Here is a 23,959-nt window from a genome sequence, read left to right on the forward strand (position 1 = left end):
GACTGCGTCCTGGAAGCCTGGGAGGAAGTAGCTTCTTCAGGCTGTTACGTCCGACGGCTTATACATTCTATGCCAAGACCATGATAGAAGTACAAAATAATGAATTCTGGATAAAATATTGAGTCCTTAGAATGTTTTGTTATGTCTTCTTTTTCCTCATTGGGAGCTAGTGGAAGATAATTTGGCAACATAAAAGATACAATATGGGTTAGTTTTCCTTTGAGTTGCCTTTTTAATTCAAGTGGGTTTCTTTTGAATATACAGTTTGTTAACTATTCTATTTTGATTTCATTTATACCCTGTCTAGATACTTACAAACTAATCACCGTCACAGTAGTTTTTGTTATTTCAAATACATCTCTCTTTCCCCCCATCCGTGAATACACCCTCCGTCCACACAATACGCTAACGGTTTACTCGTTGTTAATATCGACTTTATACTCACACGCACACGCACACGCACACTTTCACCCCTAGTAACGCCAAGCGCAGAACTCCAGTGAGCATCCCTTAGCTGCCGACTGGGGCAGAGCGGCATTCGTTTCAGCTGTGACAGATGGAGAAACCCCGGAGGGCAGAGACTGTCACCAGCAAGCCGTCGTAAACTAGATAACGTATTTCATTTAATGAACCAATGGCCATGTAAGTTCACAAGGCTCTTACTTTATTTGAAACTGAGACGTTGAAAGTTGTTGCGCTGGACTGGGATTCGAATTCGATTTCACTGCGTTTTCCAAGATTGCAAACTCTTCTAGGCCTCCTCGAAAGGCACCTATCTGGCTTCGAATCCTGATCAGCACAAAATATTCATTATTTCATTTCAAGCACTAGTATGTGCACTCCGCACTACTAGTGAAAAGTAGTCGCATTTTTCAACGTTTCTTCGTGTGTTGTCAGCTGTAGCGTGTTCGTTTCAACTCAGCCACTTGATGAGCTTTTTATCACAACATTACAAGATCAAACGTTTCCTTACATCTTTTCAAGTTCAAACATTCCTCTCCATCCTACTGGCGAAAACGGATTTGGGTTTGACATTGTGCATGTTGTGATCACCGAATACGATATGTTGTGAATTCAACTTCTAGCCAGCAGAGTATTTTCCATCACATTTAAAGTACAAACATGCCACTCCTCCTAGCTATTATTGGAAAAGAATTTGATAGTTAAAGTGTCTTCATGACCACGTGTTCCGGGTTTGAATTCCATTCAGCACAGAACTTTTCGTCGCCTGATGTCTAGCTAAACATGCACACTTATCGCTACTGGTGAACCAAACATAGCTGTTTAGGCTATCGTCTGTTTCTGGCTAGAAAACGACGGCGCTAGATGCTGGGCTCGAATCCCAGTCAGGCAAGAACAATTCTATCGTCATTTAAGGTTCCAACATCTCGGTATTGGTGAAAACATTTGATATTTAACTTCTGATTTTATGTACTTCGTTAACAATCCGATTAGGTGCTATGTTCGCATCCATGTCAAGCTTTACATGATGGCATTTCAATTTTAAACTTGAGCATACCTTGTTCCTTGTGAATGACCTATATTAAACGTCGTTGGGGGTAGTCCCCAGGAAGGTAACTTATGACAGGATTCCCAGCTCAGTACAAACGTTTTAGTCATTTATTTTCAGGATCTGAATTGATAACCGACACTGGTGCAAACGTCTATACTTCACGTCTCTTTATGCCTAGTGATCGGGTCTCACTAAGGCACAGAGAAAGCTTAGCTAGCAATGGCTATAGGTGCTGGGTTTGAATCGAGGTCCAGAACGACGACGTTTGTCATGTCAGTTAATGTTCAAATTTGTGTACACGTAGCTGTTGTGGTTCGAGAACATACTACTGGCTCTGAGCACTATGGGACTCAACTGCTGAGGTCATTAGTCCCCTAGAACTTAGAACTATTTAAACCTAACTAACGTAAGGACATCACAAACATCCATGCCCGAGGCAGGATTCGAACCTGCGACCGTAGCGATCTTGCGGTTCCAGACTGCAGCGCCTTTAACCGCACGGCCACTTCGGCCGGCTGAACATATTACTGGTGATTCGCTGTTAATGTTGAGATTTCTGTAGAGTGCTTGTTGCCGTTAATCGCTTTTTTTTTTACTGGTTCGTCCAATATCCAGTTTCCAGAGCCACTCGCCGTTGAGCGACGTTCAGCACGTGGATGGAAAACCATTTCGAGAGCGAAAAAAAAATTTTTTTTTCCAATTGCCGCACAGCTTTGCAACTCCATGTATTGTCTCAAGTATTTAATTTTGACTAAGGATTACTGTACGATATACGTAAAATAATCCGTTTTCTCAGAACTTTTGGAATATCACTTGTAATTAAGGTTAGTTTATGACTTATGGGTTGTCTCATCACTAAGAACGTGTTTAATATGTCTTGTATCACTGTATTAGTTGACGCTTTGACTCCCATAAAGACCTTTGGTCTCTAGTAGTTTCTTGCGGTACCCATTGTGTGTGTACCCCACGGGGTTTTGTTGTTAGATGACAAACACAGCTACGTTATGTTGGTTGTATTGGGCAGTGACCCACTTTTTGCTGTCAAGTGTACATTTCCGGACATAGGTTAAATTCAGAGTATCTACTCACTTCCCTCTAAAAGTCCTACAAGTTTGTAATGGGAATGTCTGAACACCCTGTATGAAATGTATAGATGAATTTGAAGTTTTGTGCTAGAATCAAAAAAGACCTACCGCAATAAAGAAATTCAACTGAAGCAGCCGACTATGAATCATATTTATCACACATTTACTACGTGATATGCAAAGTACAGCACAGTATTTGCTTTACCTGAGCGAGTTTCTGTAGTAAGCAGTACTTAATGAAAAAATATTTAATGCATCGTTTTTAATTATGTTTCCAAGGAGTCACCTTTCTTTGACAACCCTCCATCTCTCATAACATGAATAGCTGTGCCTAATATGTTGTGCTTCAAAGTGACTGCAGAAAGACTACATAGGGTTTGTAGCTTTAAATTTTCCAACTACGTCTTCCCACATTTAGAGCAAAATATCAAATGTTGCCCATTTACAGACGTTGGCGTAGTTCATGCATTGGTTTAGAGCAACCGCGTCTTCTATTTGGTAGATATTCGAGAATCCTTCCATGAACTACACTTTACAAACAGCAATCTAGTTTTGTAAATGTGTGTTTTACAAGCAATTTGAGCTAACACTAATATCGCCTTTTAAGATCAGAAATGTGGTTCAGTTACACATTAGTCCAAATCACGTTAACTGTGGTCTCAAGTATCTCACTTTTGTAAGCTACGTTTTTAAATCGAGGTACTTATGCTTTATTTTATAATAACGCTAAACTGATTTTGAATGAAGTTGTGAATGGTATCAAATTTGGAAAACTAACGATTTTTCTTCTTTGATTTTTCCATGTAGAGAAAATCGGAAGAGTGAAAGAAAATTTTTGACTTATAAACGAGTCAGAACAGAGGCTGTGTTGGCCAATATATGAACATCTGTAGCAAAGACATTGCTGCTAACTACCACAAAATCATAGTACCAACACTTGTCTAACTGCTGCCTATGACAACAGACCACAACTACTTTGTTTTTGGGCTGAAGACAATCCCAAGTAGCCCTAGTTTAAGATTGTCTCAAATTTTGTAACTACTTTGAACCACTTCCACTTACCCATTTGCCTTTAAATTTTTCGTAAGTGCCTATGTAGTCTCAATAGTTATCCGATGAAACTACCATGCGGAGAGGACTTTTCGGCTTCGCTGTTACCTCCCTCCTCCCCTTCACCTACCCCACCCTTCCTGACAAGGGTCATGCCACCACTCTCCACTCCGCTGCTTATGCAACTAATTAACACCTACATAGGTTTAAATGATGATATATTTATCAAGATCACGTGGCACACAAGATTCCATCTGTATCTCAGATCACTATCCTCTGAGGTGGTGTGGGAATATTTGAGGTCAGTTAACTTAAGGTATGCCTTAGAATCTAGATTTCTGAACATGCTGTCTTGTCTAGTTTCATTAAATAATTTCTAAGAAACTTTCAGCGTCGTTCAACTTGTTACGTTGTCGAAATGGTTTCCAAACGAAGATCTCCAATTGCCATTGGCGTTAATGTGTTCTGTGAACACGACAAAACTACCTGTCTGTTATAAAAATTGAGTTCACAATTAAATTGATACAGTTGACACTTTTGGTATGTTGGTTGCTGTGTCGTCTGGTCTTACCGAAGTCTTACTAGTCGTACGCCCGTCCATGCTTTGTTCCGAACTGTATTCTGCTAGACACAGATCCGTTGAAAGTTAAAGATCTTTATTTAGTTTCAGATGTGCATGTCCTAACACACTGATGAGGTGGTTTTTAATTACATGTAACAAGTTCACAAGGCTTGTTTATTCCCTTCTCTTTACACTGATGTTCAGAGATATAAAGGTGGTGCAAACCTTCGAGCTGTGTATTAACGTCATACGTTCCGTCTTCCAGTTTGTTTAAAATGCTTCCAGTTTGCTCAAAATTTAATGCTTACTACGGAACACGCTCAGGTGGGACTTGTCAAATTCTATGTAGGATAGGTCTGAACATTGTTCCTTATGGAGTTACCGTATTGGGGCTAGACCAGATAACACATTGGAAGGTCGCCAGGCATATACGCAGACCCACTCTACAATTACCTATCTGAGGACCATTTGCGTACCGTGTAAATCCTAAACTTTTCACGTTAAATGTTGATCATGCGCAACGTCGACATTCTTCACTTATGAGCGTAGTGACACGCTTCATAAAGGTTCCATCAACTGCTAACGTAAATACTTCACTAATCTGTCAAGGACTACCTTGGTGGTCTACTGTACATATGCCACTGCATCAACCGGACAGACAGCTACACGTTTTGAATAATACAGGTATTATCTTTATGTAGATAAATTTGTATAGCTACAGTACGTGAATATGAAAATACCAGTTCCAGACGATTGATTTCGATAATATTCAATAAACTGCGACATTACTGTTTGACATTTTAATCCTTCCTGTAAGCCGAGTGAGCAATAAAAACTAAACGGAAGCGGTGTGACGTATCACGTGAAAAGCACCAGTAACTCATCTGCAAAGGTCCTTGGTTTCGTGTGCTTAGGCAGAATTCTGGCAGGTGAAACTATCAGGCTAAGTACACGAGGTACGCTATTCCACCACCAACACCGCTCACTTTTTTACTAATATTGGGCTTGAAATACAAAATTTCCACCTATCTGTCCTGCTTCCCAGATACACCTTGGGAAAGCAGAATTTTGTTGAGGAAAAGGCCCTATTTTCCTTTTGTTGCAGGAAAGAATTTACGGGTTGTAACCTAATCCAGAAGTCACCTGTATTGCGATGGGTGAGGTCCCAGTTCTGCATAACCAGCTTACTCCATCGCAATTTTTCACACTGTCAAAGTAAACCAATCTTCGAAATGACGTAAGGATTATGCAGAGATTCAGTAAAGAAAATTCCAAATAGTACAAATTTTTGTTTCATTGTGAATTTTTAAGTGAACACTTTACATTTTATCTTTGCAGAAGCAGAAGCAGAAAGATAAAAATAGTGCTTATGTGCAATAGAGCTTACGAAATAAAGTAACATGGTATTTTAAATTTTTATTCTTGCTGTCTGAATGAGTTGTATCTGTGTGATGTAAAATGTGCAGATCCTCTTAAATATGTAAAATGAACGATTTGTATTATTTGACAATTTTCACTTTCTGGGAATACAAAAAAGCAATATACATAGTAATATTAGAAGTACAGATTTAAATTCAATGCGCCAAACTATTTTTGTGTTGTGGCCTTTAGACGGCAAAACTTTAGTTGTGCACTTCATACCATGAGCAGGTTCAGCTATTATTTTCATTTGCTCTTCACTCCCAGTCAAAGTATACATTAAAACACTTACGGAGAAGCAATGACAAGGTGTCGTGTAGCAATAGTGACTTAGCATTGGATGCTGTAACTTATCCCATCCCTTAGTAGCAGTACATCTGATGCCACACTTCCCACTTCAGCATTTTCGATAATTAAGGGTACATAAATACAATTTATTTGCAGGAACTGTAAGTAAACTTTGTAAATTAAGTCTTATGCAGAACGTTTATTCACACAAGCACAGCGAACACTGTTGAATCGTTTATAGTTAACATCAAATTTCACTTTCACAGTAAATCCGTTTCATTTGACCATTTAAAAAAATTTCATTCAGGAACTACGTACTTAATCTAGCCTGTATGTAAAAGCTTGTTAAACTTTCACTGCATTGCAGTTCTCTTATTTCATCTTCATCTGTGAAAGTAAGAATGTAAATGGTGATTACTATAATCCATTTCTCATTTTTGGATCTTAGTACTCATTAGATAAAGTGTATAATCTTACCTCTGCTTTCAGTCTTCCTGCAGCTATAAATTCACAGCAGTATTTCAGTTTCACTGAACATCTATTGCTGCTCAGAAATTTCCTCCTCAGATACATGAGTGACTGAATATAGAGTTGGGAAACTACTCCACAACTGAAACTGTTCAACGAAAGAATAAAGCTGAAGTAGGCTTTTCAGTCAGCATTTTACCAGCGTTATGCCTGTATTCCCTTCAAACAGACCAGTACGTCGGCCAATCAAAAGTGTTACAGTTTCATTATTTTATCAGTGACAATTTAACCAGGGCATGCACTCACGTATGAAATCGAGTTTGCTTTTTTAGAACATTCCCAATCTCAAAATTGCTGTATTCAAGTTCTCTCTTCATAATAAAGACTTTACGAACTACATTACAAGGTAAACTGTACAAATTCGTGTTCTTGACAATTCAGGCCAGGACAATATTAATTATCAACAGACAAATTTCAGTGCAGCAGAGTTTTAAACAGGAATGCTTTATATAAATTTGACCGTCCACAGTTTATTTTCAGATCAAATTTTTCTCGCTTCTAATTTGGTGCTCTAACATTTAGGGCTATAAAGTGATTGTAACGGTACGTACGTTAATGGCTTACATTCAACAACCTAACAAAATTAACAGCAGCATTTTGTCGAGAACACGAAAACTGGACAACCTCTATGAATGTCTCACCATTATAAGCAACTTTGGTTAGTGTCCTTGCTGTTGGATTTTTTCTTTTGGAAGAGACTGGGTTCGGTGGAGTTCGGACGTCAGATTTTCGTAGGAACTGCATTGGAGTATAACAGTCTTCTTCCATCAGATCTCTCCAACTCAGGTGTGAATCCGCCGATTGAAGCTTAAAACGTAGACATGTATTTTGTGGAAAAGACGATATTTCAGCCTTTATTACTTTACTGTATAATTTACGCACCTCACGAAATATGTGATGTGTAGTTTCCATTTGTCTTTCCTACAATTCTATAAACATTTTTCTCTCCGATCTCTGTCTGTAGGAAACCTAGATAGCCTGATGCCTTTAGACAAACTGCTGCTACAATTTGGGGCAGGACAACACCTCACTTCGAAATTTTCGATCCACAAACTTATTTTCTGACGACGAATATTATACGAAGAAAGTCTACATTCGCGTTAGACCCAAATGGCCGAAACCATGAACGTCATGGTAACGTGACGACCTATCCTGAACAGACTGCATTTTTGTATGTTAATTTTGTCGGCAGTGCCTCGCCTCTATCTTCGTTCTCATGTCTAGTTATCTGGTGTCCCTTAATGTTTGTTACACACCTTGTCTCAAGTGCTTGTTCCTCTTTTTTTGAATACAGTTTTCAGTACCATACAAAAGAGCAGGCTTAGCCACCACATCATACACTCAGTGTTATCTTTTCCCATAGTTCTGCCAAAAATTTGAATGTTAATGAATTTTTTCATTCCTAGGTCCACACTTCATACTTTTACGATTTCTTTCTTTTAGAACTGTTGATGTGGTGTTTTCAGTCCGACGAGTCGTTTGATGCAATTCGACATGCTACTCTATCCTGAGCAAGCGTCCATCTCCGAGAAACTCTAGGAACCTACATCCTTTTAATTCTTGTTACTCTATTCATCTCTTGGTCTACCATTTTTACCCTCCACGCTTGCCTCCAGTAGTAGACCGGCGATCCCTTGATGCCTCAATGAGTCATAGCAACCGATCCCTTCTTTTAGCCAAGTTGTGACCCAAGTTCCTCTTCTCCCCAATGCCTCGTTAGTCACATTATCTACCCATCTAATCTTCAGCATTCTTCTGTAGCACCACATTTCAAAAGCTCCTGCTCTTGTCTGAACTGTATCGTCCATGTTTCACCTGCATACATGTTGACACTCCACACAAACACCTTCAACAAAAAAAAACTTCCTGACAAAGCTACATTCTATGTTAAATTTCTTCAGAAACGTTTCTTGCCATCGCCAGTCTGCATTTTATATCCTCCACTTCGACCATCAGTTATTTTGCTGCACAAATAGCAAAACTTTGATTTTAAGTGTCTTGTTTCTCAGTCTAACTCTCTCAGCATTGCCTGATTTAATTAGACTGCATCCTATTATCCTCTTTTTGCTTTTGTTGATGTTCACCTTGTATCCTCCTTTCAATATACTGTCCGTTCGTTTAACTGCTCTTCGAAGTCCTTTGCTGTCTCTGAACGCAGTTGCAATGTCATTTGTTGATCTTTAACATTGTGGGACCACGTCTGTTTTCATCTCTGGTTAACAGTCAATTCTTCGTTTACAGTAATGTTAGCGTTATTGTACAAGCATTCAACGTGTTTAGAGGTACATTGTCAACATTTCTCAATTACATTCTCATTGTTTAGTAAGAGCAGTAATGGTGATGTGCTGAACTCTTGTATTGGATGTTTTAGAACAATACGTGCTATTACCGAAGTCTCGCTGTTCCTCTAGTACAACAAGAGAAGTGGATAGAGCGCTGTAATACTAGCATTCCAATATCTGTCTTACGTATTTTTATTTCTTGGTACCAGATTTTCCTCTGGGATTTCCCCTAGCACCAATTATTCACTGACTGCAGAAATCTGTTTCCATTTAATACTAGTATCAGGTCAAGATTTATTCTACCCATATCCATAGCCTTCCCACTCGTGGCCTCCTTGAAAATACTTTCCCAGTTCTGATTGCACTGTATTCTCTAACTTCCCACTGATATAGGAGGATATTAATTTTGTTACGCAATTTTGCGAATACTTTGGCTCTAAACTTCTATATCCCATTTGAAACAATCATGTTTTAACGACACTTTCCCATTTATCTATTTGCTTGTCTAACAAGTTTTCAAACAAACACTTTTATACTGTATCATGTCTTCCTGTTTCTAGCCTTTATACCTCTCGTCTAAAATTTCCAGAAGCAATCAAATGTCATGTACTTAGTTTTAAAAATGCATAATTTAAAAGTCATGATCTACATGATGTCAAACTAAAAATAACTAAGCTGGCGAGATATCGCCGCGAGTCGGTGATCAAAAAGGCCGGCAGCTGATGGGGTCCCTCAGACACGCATCCACAGCGACTGAATCGCTGTTGCGACAGCGATGACGGCCAAGGCTAAGAGCACCAGGCAGCCAGCGATGAACAGCCCAAAACTGCAGAGGAACGCCGACGGCGGCACGACGTCCTCGTGGAGGAAGTAGCGCTCCATGCCCAGCCACCCCCACACGACGGACAGCACCCCCACCACCGCCGCGCATGCGCGCCCCAGCGCCGGGCTGAAGACTGTGTCGCGCCAAGCAGCTGCAAGCACACAGGCGGTATAGCCTTACAACCGAACACAAACATATTAAGTAGGTTTTTACATGTTATTTTTGCATGTAAGTTATTCTTGTCGTATGTTAAGGCTGTTAATGGCACCAAAGTGTCCATGCATTGGGGATGTGATGTGAAAAATTGAGGGTGGAATGTGGAAATGAAGTCCCATGCTTCTTGACAGAGCACAGGGGAACGATAGAGGGAACTGCAGAGGGAACTGCACTGCTGTACCAGGCAAGGTCCTAATGGAGGTGGTTTGCTGTTGCCTTCCTCCGACTGTAATGGGAATGAATGATGAAGACTACGACAACAACCAGTCATCTCAGGGAAGGTGAAAATCCCTGACCCCACTGGGAATCGAACCTAGGACCCCGTGCTCAGGAACCGAGAATGCTATCGCGAGACGACGAGCATAAGACAAATTGAGGATAGCGAAACAAAAACAGAAGTGCTTATCTCAGTATTCAAATAATCCTTTACAAAAGAAAACCTAAGAGAACTGCTCCGATTTAATCCTCACGCCACTGAAAAGTGGAGGGACTATATGTGGTGTTGAGAAACAACTGATACCATTTAAGTCTAACAATGCTTGAGGGTCCGATGGAATCTTTACTAGAATCTATACTGAGGTGATGGAAGTCATGTGAGACCTAAAACCACGTCAGAGAGCTCTGTACCCAGTCTAGTGCACCAACTTGACATGGCATGGACTGAATTCACTTTAAGTCCACTGCAGAAATACTGATCCGCGCTGCCTCTATAGCCATCCATTATTGCAAAACTGTTGCTGCTGCAGGATTTTGTGCATAAACCGACACCTCTATTATGTCCCATAAATGTTTGATGGGATTAAAGTCAGAGATCTAGGTGCCCACATTTGCTCAAATTGTCCAGAATGTTCTTCATACTAATCGCAAATAATTATGGCTCAGTGACATTGCACTGTCATCTATAAAAGTAGATCCTTGTTTGGGAACATTAAGTACATAAAGAACCACTTCCAATCAATGATCGGTTCAGTTGAACCAGAGGACTCCGTTCATTCCATACGAACAGCCCACATAGTTATGGAACCGTCACCAGATTGCACAGTGCCTTGGCTATTTGGGTCCTTGGCCTCTTGGGATCTGCCTCACAGGAACCCTACTACAAGCTCTTCCCAACTGAAATCTGGACTTATCTCACGATGTCACGGTTTTCAGTCTAGGGTCTAACTGCTATGGTCTTGAGCCCAGGAGAGGCACTGCAGGTGATGTGCTGTTAGCGAAGGCACATCGGCCATCTGCTGCCACAGTCCATTAACGCCATATTTCGCTGCACAGTCATAATGAACATGTTCACCATGTGTCCCACATTTATTCCTGTGGTTATTTCGCACAGCGTTGCTTGTCTGTTAGCATTGGCAACTATGTGGACACAACTCTGTCATGAAATAGAAGCCGTTGGCCACTGTTGTTCAAGGTGAGAGACAATACCTGAAATTTGGTATTCTCAGTATGCTCTTGACACTTTGGATCTGAGTACTAAATTCCCAAACTGTTTCTGAAATGTAATGTCCCATGCATCTTGTTCCAACTTCTATTACACATTCAAAGTCGTAACTCCCATTGCGTGGCACAGTCACATTGGAAACCTTTTCACATGAAGCCTCTAAGTACAAATGATGCCTCCATCAAGACGTTCTTTTATACGTTGTGTACTCTATACTACTGCGATCTGTATGTTTACACATCGCTATCCCATAATTTGTAATCTCAGTGTTCACTGAACTTTCAGGTGAGTTAGCCCATCCAGAAACTGCAATGTAATGCAGATCCCTCCGGTAAACTGTGCCCAAAGGGTAGTGGAAGTGAACAACAAAATTACCATCCAATATCAATGATACCTTATTTCTTATTTTGAGCGGAAACAATGTGGTGTTTAACAGAATGACCCCCATGTCGATCTGCATGAATTCCAAAATCAATAATATGAAACCCAACTCCTAGTTTTCTCACATGACATATTGACAGCTGTCAATCAAAGCATTCAGTAGATGCAGTATTTCATTCCCAACAAAACATTTTACTCAATACCATATCTACACTTGGGAGATAAACTCCTTAGGAGCTATGAAGCTACAGTTGTGACTGGATTGAGCTCTCTTGGTAGGGAGGACACAAGTTACCTTCTATGGATAGTCAATCACAGATGTAGAATGAAGTGTGAGATCTTGGTTGGTTGGTTGGTTGGTTGAGGTTCAAGGGACCAAACAGCAAGGTCATCAGTCCCTTGTTTCAAATATGCGCCATTCCACTAATGGGACAACTCAGTAAAGTCAGAACAATAAAACGGAAAAAGGCAGTCATGTTATTGGTAAAAAACAAAATGAGGGAAGTTGGCAAGAGAACAAACCCAACACTATGCTGAAGCAGCATAGGCAAGACCACCTGTGACTTAAAAGGTACAACTGCTATAATGTAGAAAGTACGTATGGGAGAAGAAAGACTAACCAAGCCTTAAAAAAAGGGTAAAAACAGAGTAAAAGGGGAAGAAAAGAGGAATTCGGTCAGGGAGGTGAATCAGGAATCTCCGAACACTGCTTACAGTGGAAGACACCCAAACACTCACCACCCCGCCCCAACACCAGAGAGAAATTAAAAACCTTAAAACTGAGAATAAAAACCACTTTCCCAGAGGAAACTGCCGGCCGAAGTGGCCGTGCGGTTAAAGGCGCTGCAGTCTCGAACCGCAAGCCCGCTACGGTCGCAGGTTCGAATCCTGCCTCGGGCATGGATGTTTGTGATGTCCTTAGGTTAGTTAGGTTTAACTAGTTCTAAGTTCTAGGGGACTAATGACCTCAGCAGTTGAGTCCCATAGTGCTCAGAGCCATTTGAACCCAGAGGAAACCGAGAACCAGAGAGACCATCCGGTAATCGTCAGCCAACATCAAAGGTAAAGTGTGGGGGAGCCTGTACTTAGCACGCAGAGCCAAAAGAAGGGCGCATTCAACCAAAATGTGGGCTACTGACTGGAAGGCTCCACAACCACACAGTGGGGGTGGCTCATCACGGAAAAGAAAGCCATGGGTCAACCGAGTATGGCCAATGCGGAGACGACACAGTGTGGTAGAGTCCTTTCGGGAGATGCGAAAGGAAGAACGCCATGGGCCTGGTGTCACCTTAATTGCACGAAGTTTATTAGACAGGAGAGTAGCCTCCCAAGAATTGGCCCATGACTGTGCGAAGTGGGATTTGATGTGAAGCCGTAAATCCGCTGCAGAAAACGGGGGGTATGTAACTGCTCCCCCAGCCAAACGATCAATGAGCTCATTACCCGGGATACGCACATGGCCAGGGACCCAAAGGAAGTCAATAGAACAAGCAGCACGCTGAATATCAGCGAGATGGTCATGGATGGCAGAGACCAAGGGATGGCGCGAAAAACACCAGTCAATAGCAAGAAGGCCACTCATCGAGTCCGTGCATAACAAAACGCGGTTGTGTTGGGACTGTTTAATAAAGGTAAGGGCCTGAGAAATTGCCATCAATTCCGCAGTAAACACCCCACATGTAGGTGGCAGCAGATGATTTTCCGTTCCGACAGAGAACGTGAAGGGATACCCAACACGATCAGCAGATTTAGAGCCACCAGTGTAAAAAACAACAGCATCCCGAAACTCCCACAAAATTTGGCGGAAAAAGGAACGGAACACCACCGGGGGGATGGAATCTTTCAGTCCGCGGCGGAGATCCATCCGAATTCGAGGCCGAGGAACTAACCAAGGAGGGGTGGAAGGGAGGGAGCGAGGAAGACAGGACAAAGAAGGAAGCTGAAAATCACGGCAAAGAGACGCAAGGCGCAGCCCAACCAGTAAACCCGCTCGAGGGCGGGAGTCGGGTGGGCGACGGACATGGTCTGGGAACAGGATAGAATAGGAAGGGTGAGTGGGAGAGGAACGGATAGTGAGTGCATAAGACACCAGAAGCTGGGACCGCCGAACAGAAAGGGGTGTGGGTGGGGGGGGGGGGGGAGATCCCAGATTCAACCAGGAGACTATCAACAGGGCTAGTAGGGAAGGCACCGGTGCCCAAACGGATACCACGATGGTGGACTGGATCCAGCACGTGCAGTGTGGAAGGAGCAGGTGAAACTTGACAACCATAGTCCAAGCGAGACAGAACTAGAGCACAATTAAGACGGAGGAGGAGGGAACGGTCCGCACTCGAAGAGGAGTGGGCAAGGAAGCGAAGGACATTGAGTTTACGGAAACATCCTACCTTCAGGAGTCTGATATGGGGCAGCCAAGTGAGCTTGTTGTCGAAAAGAAGACCCAGGAAACGAAACTGTGTGACCACAGGCAATCGTTGTGCAGCGAGATAGAGCTCTGGATCAGGGTGGATCGTAGTACGGCGACAGAAGTGGACCACTCGCGATTTTAAAGGAGAGAATTGAAACCCGTGTGAGAGGGTCCATGCAGAGGCACGCCGTATAGCTACCTGGAGATGCCGCTCTGCAGATGGCATCGAGGAGGAACTAACCCAAGTGCAGAAATCATCCACATACAGGGCAGGGGCGACCAAGGGACCGACAGACGCCGCAAGTCCATCGATAGCAATGAGGAAAAGAAGGACACTCAAGACAGAACCCTGTGGGACGCCCGTCTCTTGGGTCTGTGGAGAACTAAAAGCAGTACCAACTCGAACTCTGAAAGACCGATGGATCAGGAACTGGCGGATAAAAATCGGGAGTGGGCCCCGAAGACCCCACTGATGAAGGGTTAGTTAGATGTGATGGCGCCAGGCCGTGTCATAGCCCTTGCGAAGGTCAAAAAACACTGCCACCAAATGGCGGCGCAGGGAAAAAGCCTGCCGAACTGCGGATTCCAAGCGAAGTAAATGATCGATTGAAGACTGTCCCTCTCGAAAGCCACACTGGTAAGGCGACAATAGATCCCGAGATTCGAGGACCCAATTGAGCCGATGGGCTACCATCCGTTCAAGTAACTTACAACCAACATTGGTCAAACTAATTGGCCGATAGCTGTCAACAGATAGGGGGTTCTTACCAAGCTTAAGGACAGGAACCACAATGCTATCCCTCCACTGAGAAGGGAGGTCACCCTGGAGCCAGATACCGTTAAACACCCAAAGAAGATGTTGCCGTTGTGGAACACTGAGATGTTGAAGCAGTTGGTTATGAATGGAATCTGGGCCAGGGGCCGTATCAGGAGAAGAAGATAGAGCAGAAAGGAATTCCCATTCAGTAAAAGGTTCGTTGTAACATTCTGACTCACAAGGGGGTGAAACATAAGGTGGATGGTTGGTTGGTTGGTTGGTTGAGGTTAAAGGGACCAAACAGCAAGGTCATCAGTCCCTTGTTTCAAATAGACTCCATTCTGCTAACGGGACATCTCAGAAAAGTCAGAACAATAAAACGGAAATAGGGGAAACGTAAAAGGGCAGTCACGTTGTCAATAGTAAAAACAAATGAGGGAAGTTGGCAAGAGAACGAACCCAACACTATGCTGAAACAGCATAGGCAAGACCACCTGTGACTTAAAAGGTACAACTGCTATAATGCAGAAAGTACGGATGGGAATAGAAAAACTAACCAAGCCTTAAAAAGAAGGGGTAAAAACAGAGTAAAAGGGAAAGAAAAGAGGATTCCGGTCAGGGAGGTGAATCGGGAATCTCTGAACACTGCCTACAGTGGGAGACACCCAAACACTCACCGCCCTGCCCCAACACCAGAGGGAGATTAAAAACTTTAAAACTGAGAATAAAAACCACTCTCCCGGAGGAAACCTAGAACCAGAGAGACCATCCGGGAATCGTCAGCCAACATCAAAGGTAAAGTGTGGGGGAGTCTGTACTTAGCACGCAGAGCCAAAAGAAGGGGGCATTCAACCAAAATGTGGGCCACTGACTGGAAGGCTCCACAACCACATAGCGGGGGTGGCTCATCACGCAAAAGGAAACCATGGGTCAGCCTGGTATGGCCAATGCGGAGACGACAGTGTGGTCGAGTCCTTGCGGGAGAGGCGAAAGGAAGAACGCCATGGGCCTTGATTCACCTTAATTGCACGAAGTTTATTAGACAGTGGAGTAGCCTCCCAAGAATTGGCCCATGACTGTGCAAAGTGGGATTTGATGTGAAGCCGTAAATCCGCTGCAGGAGGGGTTACAGAAAACGGGGGTTAAGTAACTGCTCCCCCAGCCAAACGATCAGCGAGCTCATTACCCGGGATACCCACATGGCCCAGGACCCATAGGAAGTCAATGGAACAAGCAGCACGGTGAAGATCAGCGAGATGGTCATGGATGGCAGAGACCAAGGGATGGCGCGAAAAACACCGGTCAGTAGCAAGAAGGCCACTCATCGAGTCCGTACATAAAAAAACGCGGTTTTGTTGGGATTGTTTAATAAAGGTAAGGGCCCGGGAAATTGCCATCAATTCCGCAGTAAACACCCCACATGAGGGTGGCAGTAGATGATTTTCCGTTCCAACAAAGAACGTGAAGGCATACCCAACATCATCAGCTGATTTAGAGCCATCAGTGTAAAAAACAACAGCATCCCGAAACTCCCATAAAATTTGGCGGAAAAAGGAACAGAACACCACCGGGGGATGGAATCTTTCGGACCGCGGCAGAGATCCATCCGAATTCGAGGCCGAGGAACTAACCAAGGAGGAGTGGAGGGGAGGGAGCGAGGAAGACAGGACAAAGAAGGAAGCCGAAAATCACGGTTAAGAGACGCAAGGCGCAGTCCAACCGGTAAACCCGCCCGAGGGCGGGAGTCGGGCGGGCGACGGCCATGGTCTGGGAATAGGATAGAATAGGAAGGATGAGCGGGAGAAGAACGGATAGTAAGGGCATAAGGCACCAGAAGCTGGGACCGCCGAACAGAAAGGGGCGGGATCCCAGCTTCAACCAGGAGACTATCAACAGGGCTAGTAGGGAAGGCACCGGTGGCCAAACGGATACCACGATGGTGGACCGGATCCAGCACGTGCAGCGTGGAAGGAGCAGCTGAACCATAAACTTGACAACCATAGTCCAAACGTGACAGAACTAGAGCACGATAAAGACGGAGGAGGAGGGAACGGTCCGCACCCCAAGAGGAGTGGGCAAGGAAGCGAAGGACATTGAGTTTACGGAAACATCCTACCTTCAGGAGTCTGATATGGGGCAGCCAAGTGAGCTTGTTGTCGAAAAGAAGACCTACGAAACGAAGCTGTGGAACCACAGGCAATCTTTGTGCAGCGAGATAGAGCTCTGGATCAGGGTGGATCGTAGTACGGCGACAGAAGTGGACCACCCGCGATTTTAAAGGAGAGAATTGAAACCCGTGTGAGAGGGTCCATGCAGAGGCACGCCGTATAGCCACCTGGAGCTGCCGTTCTGCAGATGGCATCGAGGAGGAACTAACCCAAGTGCAGAAATCATCCACATACAGGGCAGGGGCGACCAAGGGACCGACAGAGGCCACAAGTCCATCGATAGCAATGAGGAAAAGGACACTCAACACAGAACCCTGTGGGATGCCCGTCTCCTGGGTCCGTGGAGAACTAAAAGCAGTACCAACTCGAACTCGGAATGACCGATGGATCAGGAACTGGCGGATAAAAATCGGGAGTGGGCCCCGAAGACCCCACTGATGAAGGGTTAGTAAGATGTGATGGCGCCAGGCCATGTCATAGCCCTTGCGAAGGTCAAAAAACACTGCAACCAAATGGCGGCGCTGGGAAAAAGCCTGCCGAACTGCGGATTCCAAGCGAAGCAAATGATCGATTGGAGATCGTCCCTCTCGAAAGCCACACTGGTAAGGGGACAATAGATCCCGAGATTCGAGGACCCAAGTGAGCCGACGGGCTACCAGCCGTTCAAGTAACTTACAACCAACATTGGTCAAACTAATTTGCCGATAGCTGTCAACAGATAGGGGGTTCTGACCAGGCTTAAGGACAGGAACCACAATGCTATCCCTCCACTGAGAAGGGAAGTCACCCTGGAGCCAGATACGGTTAAACACCCGAAGAAGATGGTGCCGTTGTGGAGCACTGAGATGTTGAAGCAGCTGGTTATGAATGGAATCTGGGCCAGGGGCCGTATCGTGAGAAGAAGATAGAGCAGAAAGAAATTCCCATTCAGTGAAAGGTTCGTTGTAAGATTCTGACTCACAAGTGGTGAAACATAAGGTGACAGCTTCAGCCTGCTGTTTTTGATGAAGGAAAGCAGCTGGATAGGAGGCCGACGCTGATGCCACTGCAAAATGGGTCGCAAGATGTTCTGCGAGAACTAATGGGTCCGTACAAATGCCATCTGGGAGGTGAAGGCCTGGGAGGGTGGACTGCCGATGGCAACCTTGGAGAGAGCGAAGTGTAGCCCATACCCGTGACAGAGGGACAGTGGAACCAAGGGAAGAAACGAATCGTTCCCAACATATCCGCTTGCTCTGTTTGATTAAATAACGGGCTTTAGCGCGAAGGCGCTTAAAGGTAGAAAGGCTGGCTACTGATGGGTGCCTCTTAAAGTGTTGCAAAGCTCGACGGCGATCACGGATGGCAATGGCAATGGCCGTACTCCACCACGGGACTTGCCGACGACGAAATTGTCCAGATGAGCGCGGGACAGCAAGGGTAGCAGCGCGAACAATCGCGTCAGACACGTCACGTAGGACGTCATCAATACAACCCGACAAAGAGGGAGAAAACTCGACCTGTGCAGTATATAGAGGCCAATCGGCGCGGTGGAAAGACCAACGAGGTAACCTCTCCATCGGGGAGCGGGAAGGGAGCGTGATAATCAACGGGAAATGGTCACTATCACAAAGGTCGTCATGTGGCGACCAGTGTAATGAAGGGAGGAGAGAGGGAGAAGAAAGAGAAAGATCAATGGCAGAAAAGGTACCATGACCAGCACTGAAATGAGTAGGGGAGCCATCATTAAGAAGGCACAGGTCGTGGTCTGCAATAAATTGGTCGATAAGAAGACCTCGTCTAGATGGAAAGGCACTGCCCCACAAAGGATGATGAGCATTAAAATCCCCAAGGAGGAGGAAGGGAGGAGGAAGTTGCTGAAGAAGGGTGGTTAAGGCAGCAGGTGTAAGAGTCCTGTCAGGAGGGAGATAAAGATTGCAAACTGTGACTGCAGAGTCTAAGTGGACCCTAACAGCAACCGCTTCCAATGTAGTTTGGAGAGGAATCCACGTGCTAGCAATGTCTGTACGGACCAACGTACAAATGCCACCAGAAGCCCGCAAGGGTCCGACCCGATTTCGACAGAAAACGCGGAACCCACGGAGGGTCGGTGAGTGAGCATCAGTAAAATGAGATTCCTGGAGAACCACACAAGCTGCTGAGTAGGACGAAAGAAGGGATTTCAATTCCGGAAGGTGACGATAGTAGCCATTACAATTCCATTGGAGAACCACAGAACGATGGTTTAAATGAGGGCTGAACACGCTAAATCCAGTCATACCGCCGGGTCCCCACCCGTCACCGACAAGGAGGGGGCGACATCCATAAACGACAGGTCAGAATCCGGTTGTGAAGTCGGGGAAGGGACCTCCGGTGACACCAGAGGCTCTTTGTCCCGGGACTTATGTTTCTTCTTCTTTTCAGGCTGAGATCGAGGAGGGCTGTGTGGCATAGTGGAGCCAGCTGCAGCAAGATCAGGAACAGAAAGAGACCGGGCGACCTGGGGGCCGATAGACCGCGGCTCTCGCGGTCGCCGCGCTGCAGCAGACCTTTGACCTGGAAGGTGCCGGGAAGGGGCATCCCGGGAGAGGCGCCCTTGACCGGCAGACGCCGAAGGAGTGGGACACTTCTCCGGATGGGGAGGGGGAGCAGCGCCCAGAGGAGAAGGTGTGGGAGCCGCAGGGGAGGGGGGAAGGAGAGGGGTCCGGGATGGGGGTAAGGAAGGGGGAGGAAGGGATGAAGATGTAACCAAGGCGTAACTAGATGTCATGGACACAGGGTGCAATCGTGCATATTTCTTACGGGCCTCTGTGTAGCTTAAACGATCAAGGGACTTATACTCCTGTATCTTTTTTTCTTTCTTATAGACTGGGCAATCTGCTGAACGTGGAGAATGACTACCATGACAATTTACACATACAGGAGGGGAACACAGGGACTCCCCTCATGGAGTGGACGTCCACAGTCACCACAGAGAGGGTCCTGGGAACAGCGAGAAGACATGTGGCCAAAACGCAAGCACTTAAAACACCGCATAGGAGGTGGGATGTACGGCTTCACATCACAGCGATAGACCATAATCTGAACTTTCTCAGGAAGGGTATCCCCTTCAAAGGCCAGGATAAAGGCACCAGTATCAATACGATTATCTTTAGGACCCTTCTGAACACGCCGAACAAAGTGAACACCCCGCCGTCCGAGATTGTCCCGAAGTTCATCAGTTTGAAGGATGAGGTCTCTGAAAAATCACACCTTGTACCATATTTAGAGACTGGTGAGGGGTAATGGACACGGGTATTGTACCAAGATGGGTACAGGCACGAAGGGCCGCAGATTGAGCAGCCGAAGCAGTTTTTATCAGCAACGAACCTGACCGCATCTTGCTCAGGGAGTCCACTTCGCCGAACTTGTCTTCAATGTGTTCCACAAAGAATAAAGGTTTGACACTGGTGAAAGTATCTCCATCAGTCCTGGTGCAAACTAGATAACGGGGGAAAGGTTTTGCCCCTAGACGACGGGCCTGACCCTCCTCCCAGGGGGTAGCCACGGAAGGGAAGGCCGAAGGGGCAAGAGAAGCAGCACTTGAGGAATCATTACCACGCAGAGAGACGGCCGCAGAAGAGCGGCCAGAGTTTTGGACCCGTATGCGTTTCATCTGCATAGCGTCCGCCCTGATACCACCCACTCCGATCAGGGGCTCTCCTCACGGGCGCCACCCAGCCACAGCAAGGGCCGTCTGGCACGGCGGCCATTGCCGGGAGTTCCGATGCTCCAGGATGACGAGCAACCACTCCAAGGCATGCATGAGGTGGTCACAGCTCAGGTATCAGAAGTGTGATCCCTGTGTGTTCAGGGGGCTCAACCAAAAGGGTACATAGCGACCCCACCACACGGGCTGGCTACCGTGCTGGCTATGCACCCTAGCATCAGACAACGACGTAAAAGAAAAGGTGGAATGTACTAGGAGGGCACACGTCGGAGACACTAGGTAAGGTGCTCTTCCCCAAATGGCTCACACTACGGAAGAGAAATTTTGGAATGGAGGTCAAACCCCAGAGGGGGACCAAGGAATGCCAAAAGGAGGAGATGATTACGCAACAAAGCCGGAGTGTAAAACCAACAGAACCAGGAGGATAGCGGGGGCCAACATAAGCAAGGACACCAATAGAGGGAGAGGAGAGGGCGAGGGGAAAGGGGTATGGAGGGGAAAGGAGGGGAAGGGAAAGGAAATGCAGCCCGGGAGAGAAAGAAGGCTGCAATGGCTCGGGGCCCCGTGCTCGCCACGCATGTATCCACAAAAGAGTTGTGGACCCCCTGGGGGGAAGTGTGAGATCTTGTTCATGCTTTATGTTACTGATCTTGTGGACAATATTAATTAGCGTAAATATTAACTGTAAACTTAGACTTTTTGCAGATGATTCAGTTATCCATAATTTAGTATTTTGTGTGAAGCTGCATAAACCTTGTCACATCTTAGTGTGATTTCAAAGTTGTGCGAAGATGGGCAATTTGCTTTAAATGTTTGGAAAAGTAAATATTCTGCCCTTCACAAAACGAAAAACTTACCACCTTGTGACTCTAGCACTTATTGGTCACTGGTGCAATCACCCAACTCAAAGACGTTGGTATAACTGTAGGGGTATGAAGTGTAACGAGCACTTAGACTCAGTGGAGGAGAGAGCAGGTGGACTCAGTTTCTCGGTAGAATACAGGGAAACGCAATCCTTCCACGAAGGTGATTGCTTACAAATCATTCGTGCGACCCATCCCAGAATTTCCCATTGTGTGGCACACTCCACAAATAGAACTGAGTGGGTATACTGAACGCAGACAGAAGGGGAGCACAAATAGTCACCAGCTCTATCAATGGGAAATCAGAGATGCTGAAGAAATTTAACTGATAGACACGAAGACAAACTATGGCAAGAAAGCCTTCTTATATAGTTTCAAGAACCAGCTTTACATGACTAATCTAGTAACACTGCAACTTCCTTCATGTAGACCTTGTAGGGATCTTTTGTTTTCGCTTTTGTTTTGCTTTAGGGCGCAAGAAACAACTGGGATCATTTGCGCCGAAGTCAAACTATAGAACGGAAGACAGCTGAAAACAGGTACGTGAAGAAACGGCTAAAGAAAGACACCATACTGAAACGGAAATAAAACACTAAAAATTTAATGGCTGTCGCCATAGTGCTTTGGCGGATAAAAAGTAAAACGCGTTCAACAACCCACGCTAAAACGGTCAATAACTAAGACGGCAAACCCAAGCGGGAACGTAAATGGTTAAAAATTGGGCATTCCATCAGGAAGTGGCTGACAGTTGAAACTTCGGCGCAATGGATAAAAAAGTGGTGGGGTAGAGCCACTTAGGAAATGACTGGCTAAAAAGGCAGTGCCCAATACGCAGTCGAGTTAAAATGACCACCTCCTGGCAGGAAGGCCGAGAGATGGTCGTCCAAGCCACAGGGAGAGGCTTCATAATCCTGAGCCTATTCCCGTGAAGAAAGGACCATTTGCGATGCCAAAGGGACACCACCACCTGACAACGCAGATCAGAGGGAATATAGGAACTAACGGGCTGAGGGTTGGTTGGTCGGTCGGTTTTAGAAGAGGGGGAGAGGGACCAGACTGCTAGGTCATCGGTCCCTCGCTCTGATGAAAATAATACCACAAGGGTGGGAGTAAAGTAATTGTGACATACAAAACAGATGGAAGGAAGAAAACCACGAGAATGACAGAAGGGCAACAAACACTAAAATGGACAAAATGGGACAAGAAAACCAGAGAGATGGAAGAAACATGTAGAAGAGATCAAGACAAGAGAGTAGACTGCCGTGGCTGGCTGACCATGAGAATAAAAAGGAGAAGCTAGCCACTCCGCAACACATTAAAACCTCCACCCCAAAAGCACTAGGGTGGAGGACGGGGGACAAAGGACATGTGCTGAAACTTAGACCAAATGATAAAACCCACCCTCACGAATAAAACTAAAGCTGCTATTGAGGCATTGTCGCCCAACATCAAGGGTCTGCCACAAAGCTGTTTAAAGAGGGGAGTCCAGCAAGAGGTGGACAACAGTCATTTGTGAGCCACACCGACACCGAGGTGGGTCCTCACGAGTGAGGTGGTTACCATGCATTAGCCACGTATGGCCAATACAGAGCCGGCAGAGAACAAATAATTCCATGCGAAAGGACCACATGGAAGACTTCCACACATTCGTAGTCTCCTTAATGACATACAGTATGTTGTGCGTACTGTTATGCCATTCAGTCTCCCAAAGCCGGAAGACCCTGCAATGTGAAACAGAATGCACGTCAGTTTCGGAGATTCTGCTTTCCAGAAGCGGTCTCCGTGTCGCCCATTTGGCCAGCCTGACGGCAAGTTCATTGCCTGGGATTCCAAAGTGTCCTGGGGTCCTTGCAGGAGTAAAATTTAAGCCCACTTTAATAATAGCGTGAGAAATTTTATTTGTAATTTCACGTAAAATTTTTATTCTGTTTTGTGTGCTGCAACTGTAAGACAAGCACTGTTCACTGCACAATGCAGCGTTCCCAGAATACCTTATTTACTATGCAGTTTTAAGTTTATTTTTGGTTACAGTTGTACAGTTTCAGTTGGATTCGGCGACTATCAGCGTGTACGTAAGCACACCAAATGCCGTGTTCGGGTTCACGTTCCACAAAGAGAGAATCAAACCATTTCATTTCACGTACATAACGCACTGAAACAATTACAACTCTGAGTATTAGCCGAATGTTGTGCCACTTATTTAATTGTTCGTCATTTACGGCCACTTAAAATTCTGTCTTATAAAACTAAGTTTCCTGGCATGACACTGATACTTTAAACACAGCGCTGGATTGGGGACGTAAGGTCGCACGCTTTGGCGAAGGACACCTGCCTTTACGTGCTCTGAAGTTTGATGTTGCTAAAAGTAAGTATAAACACGTTTAAATTCACCCTTATATTCTCCACGTGAACAATGCTTTTCGGTCCCACACCGTTTCCAGCTCCTCTTTCGGAAATCTACCAGATCAAGAGCGTTGGCGCAATTCAA

The 23,959-nt window shown here is 45.2% G+C and overlaps 1 protein-coding gene across 1 annotated transcript in view; it reads right to left on the reverse strand.

The window, feature by feature from the left end:
- Window positions 1–23,959, reverse strand: part of LOC124805737 (vicilin-like seed storage protein At2g18540) — a 79,365-nt gene that overhangs the window by 25,853 nt on the left and 29,553 nt on the right. Inside the window, exon 2 of the mRNA XM_047266306.1 lies at window positions 9,482–9,701. Within this exon, the coding sequence (XP_047122262.1) occupies window positions 9,482–9,701 (220 nt within the window). The remainder of the gene's footprint in view (window positions 1–9,481; window positions 9,702–23,959) is intronic.

The sequence above is a fragment of the Schistocerca piceifrons genome, chromosome 7, assembly GCF_021461385.2.
Source record: "Schistocerca piceifrons isolate TAMUIC-IGC-003096 chromosome 7, iqSchPice1.1, whole genome shotgun sequence".
NCBI lineage: Eukaryota > Metazoa > Arthropoda > Insecta > Orthoptera > Acrididae > Schistocerca > Schistocerca piceifrons.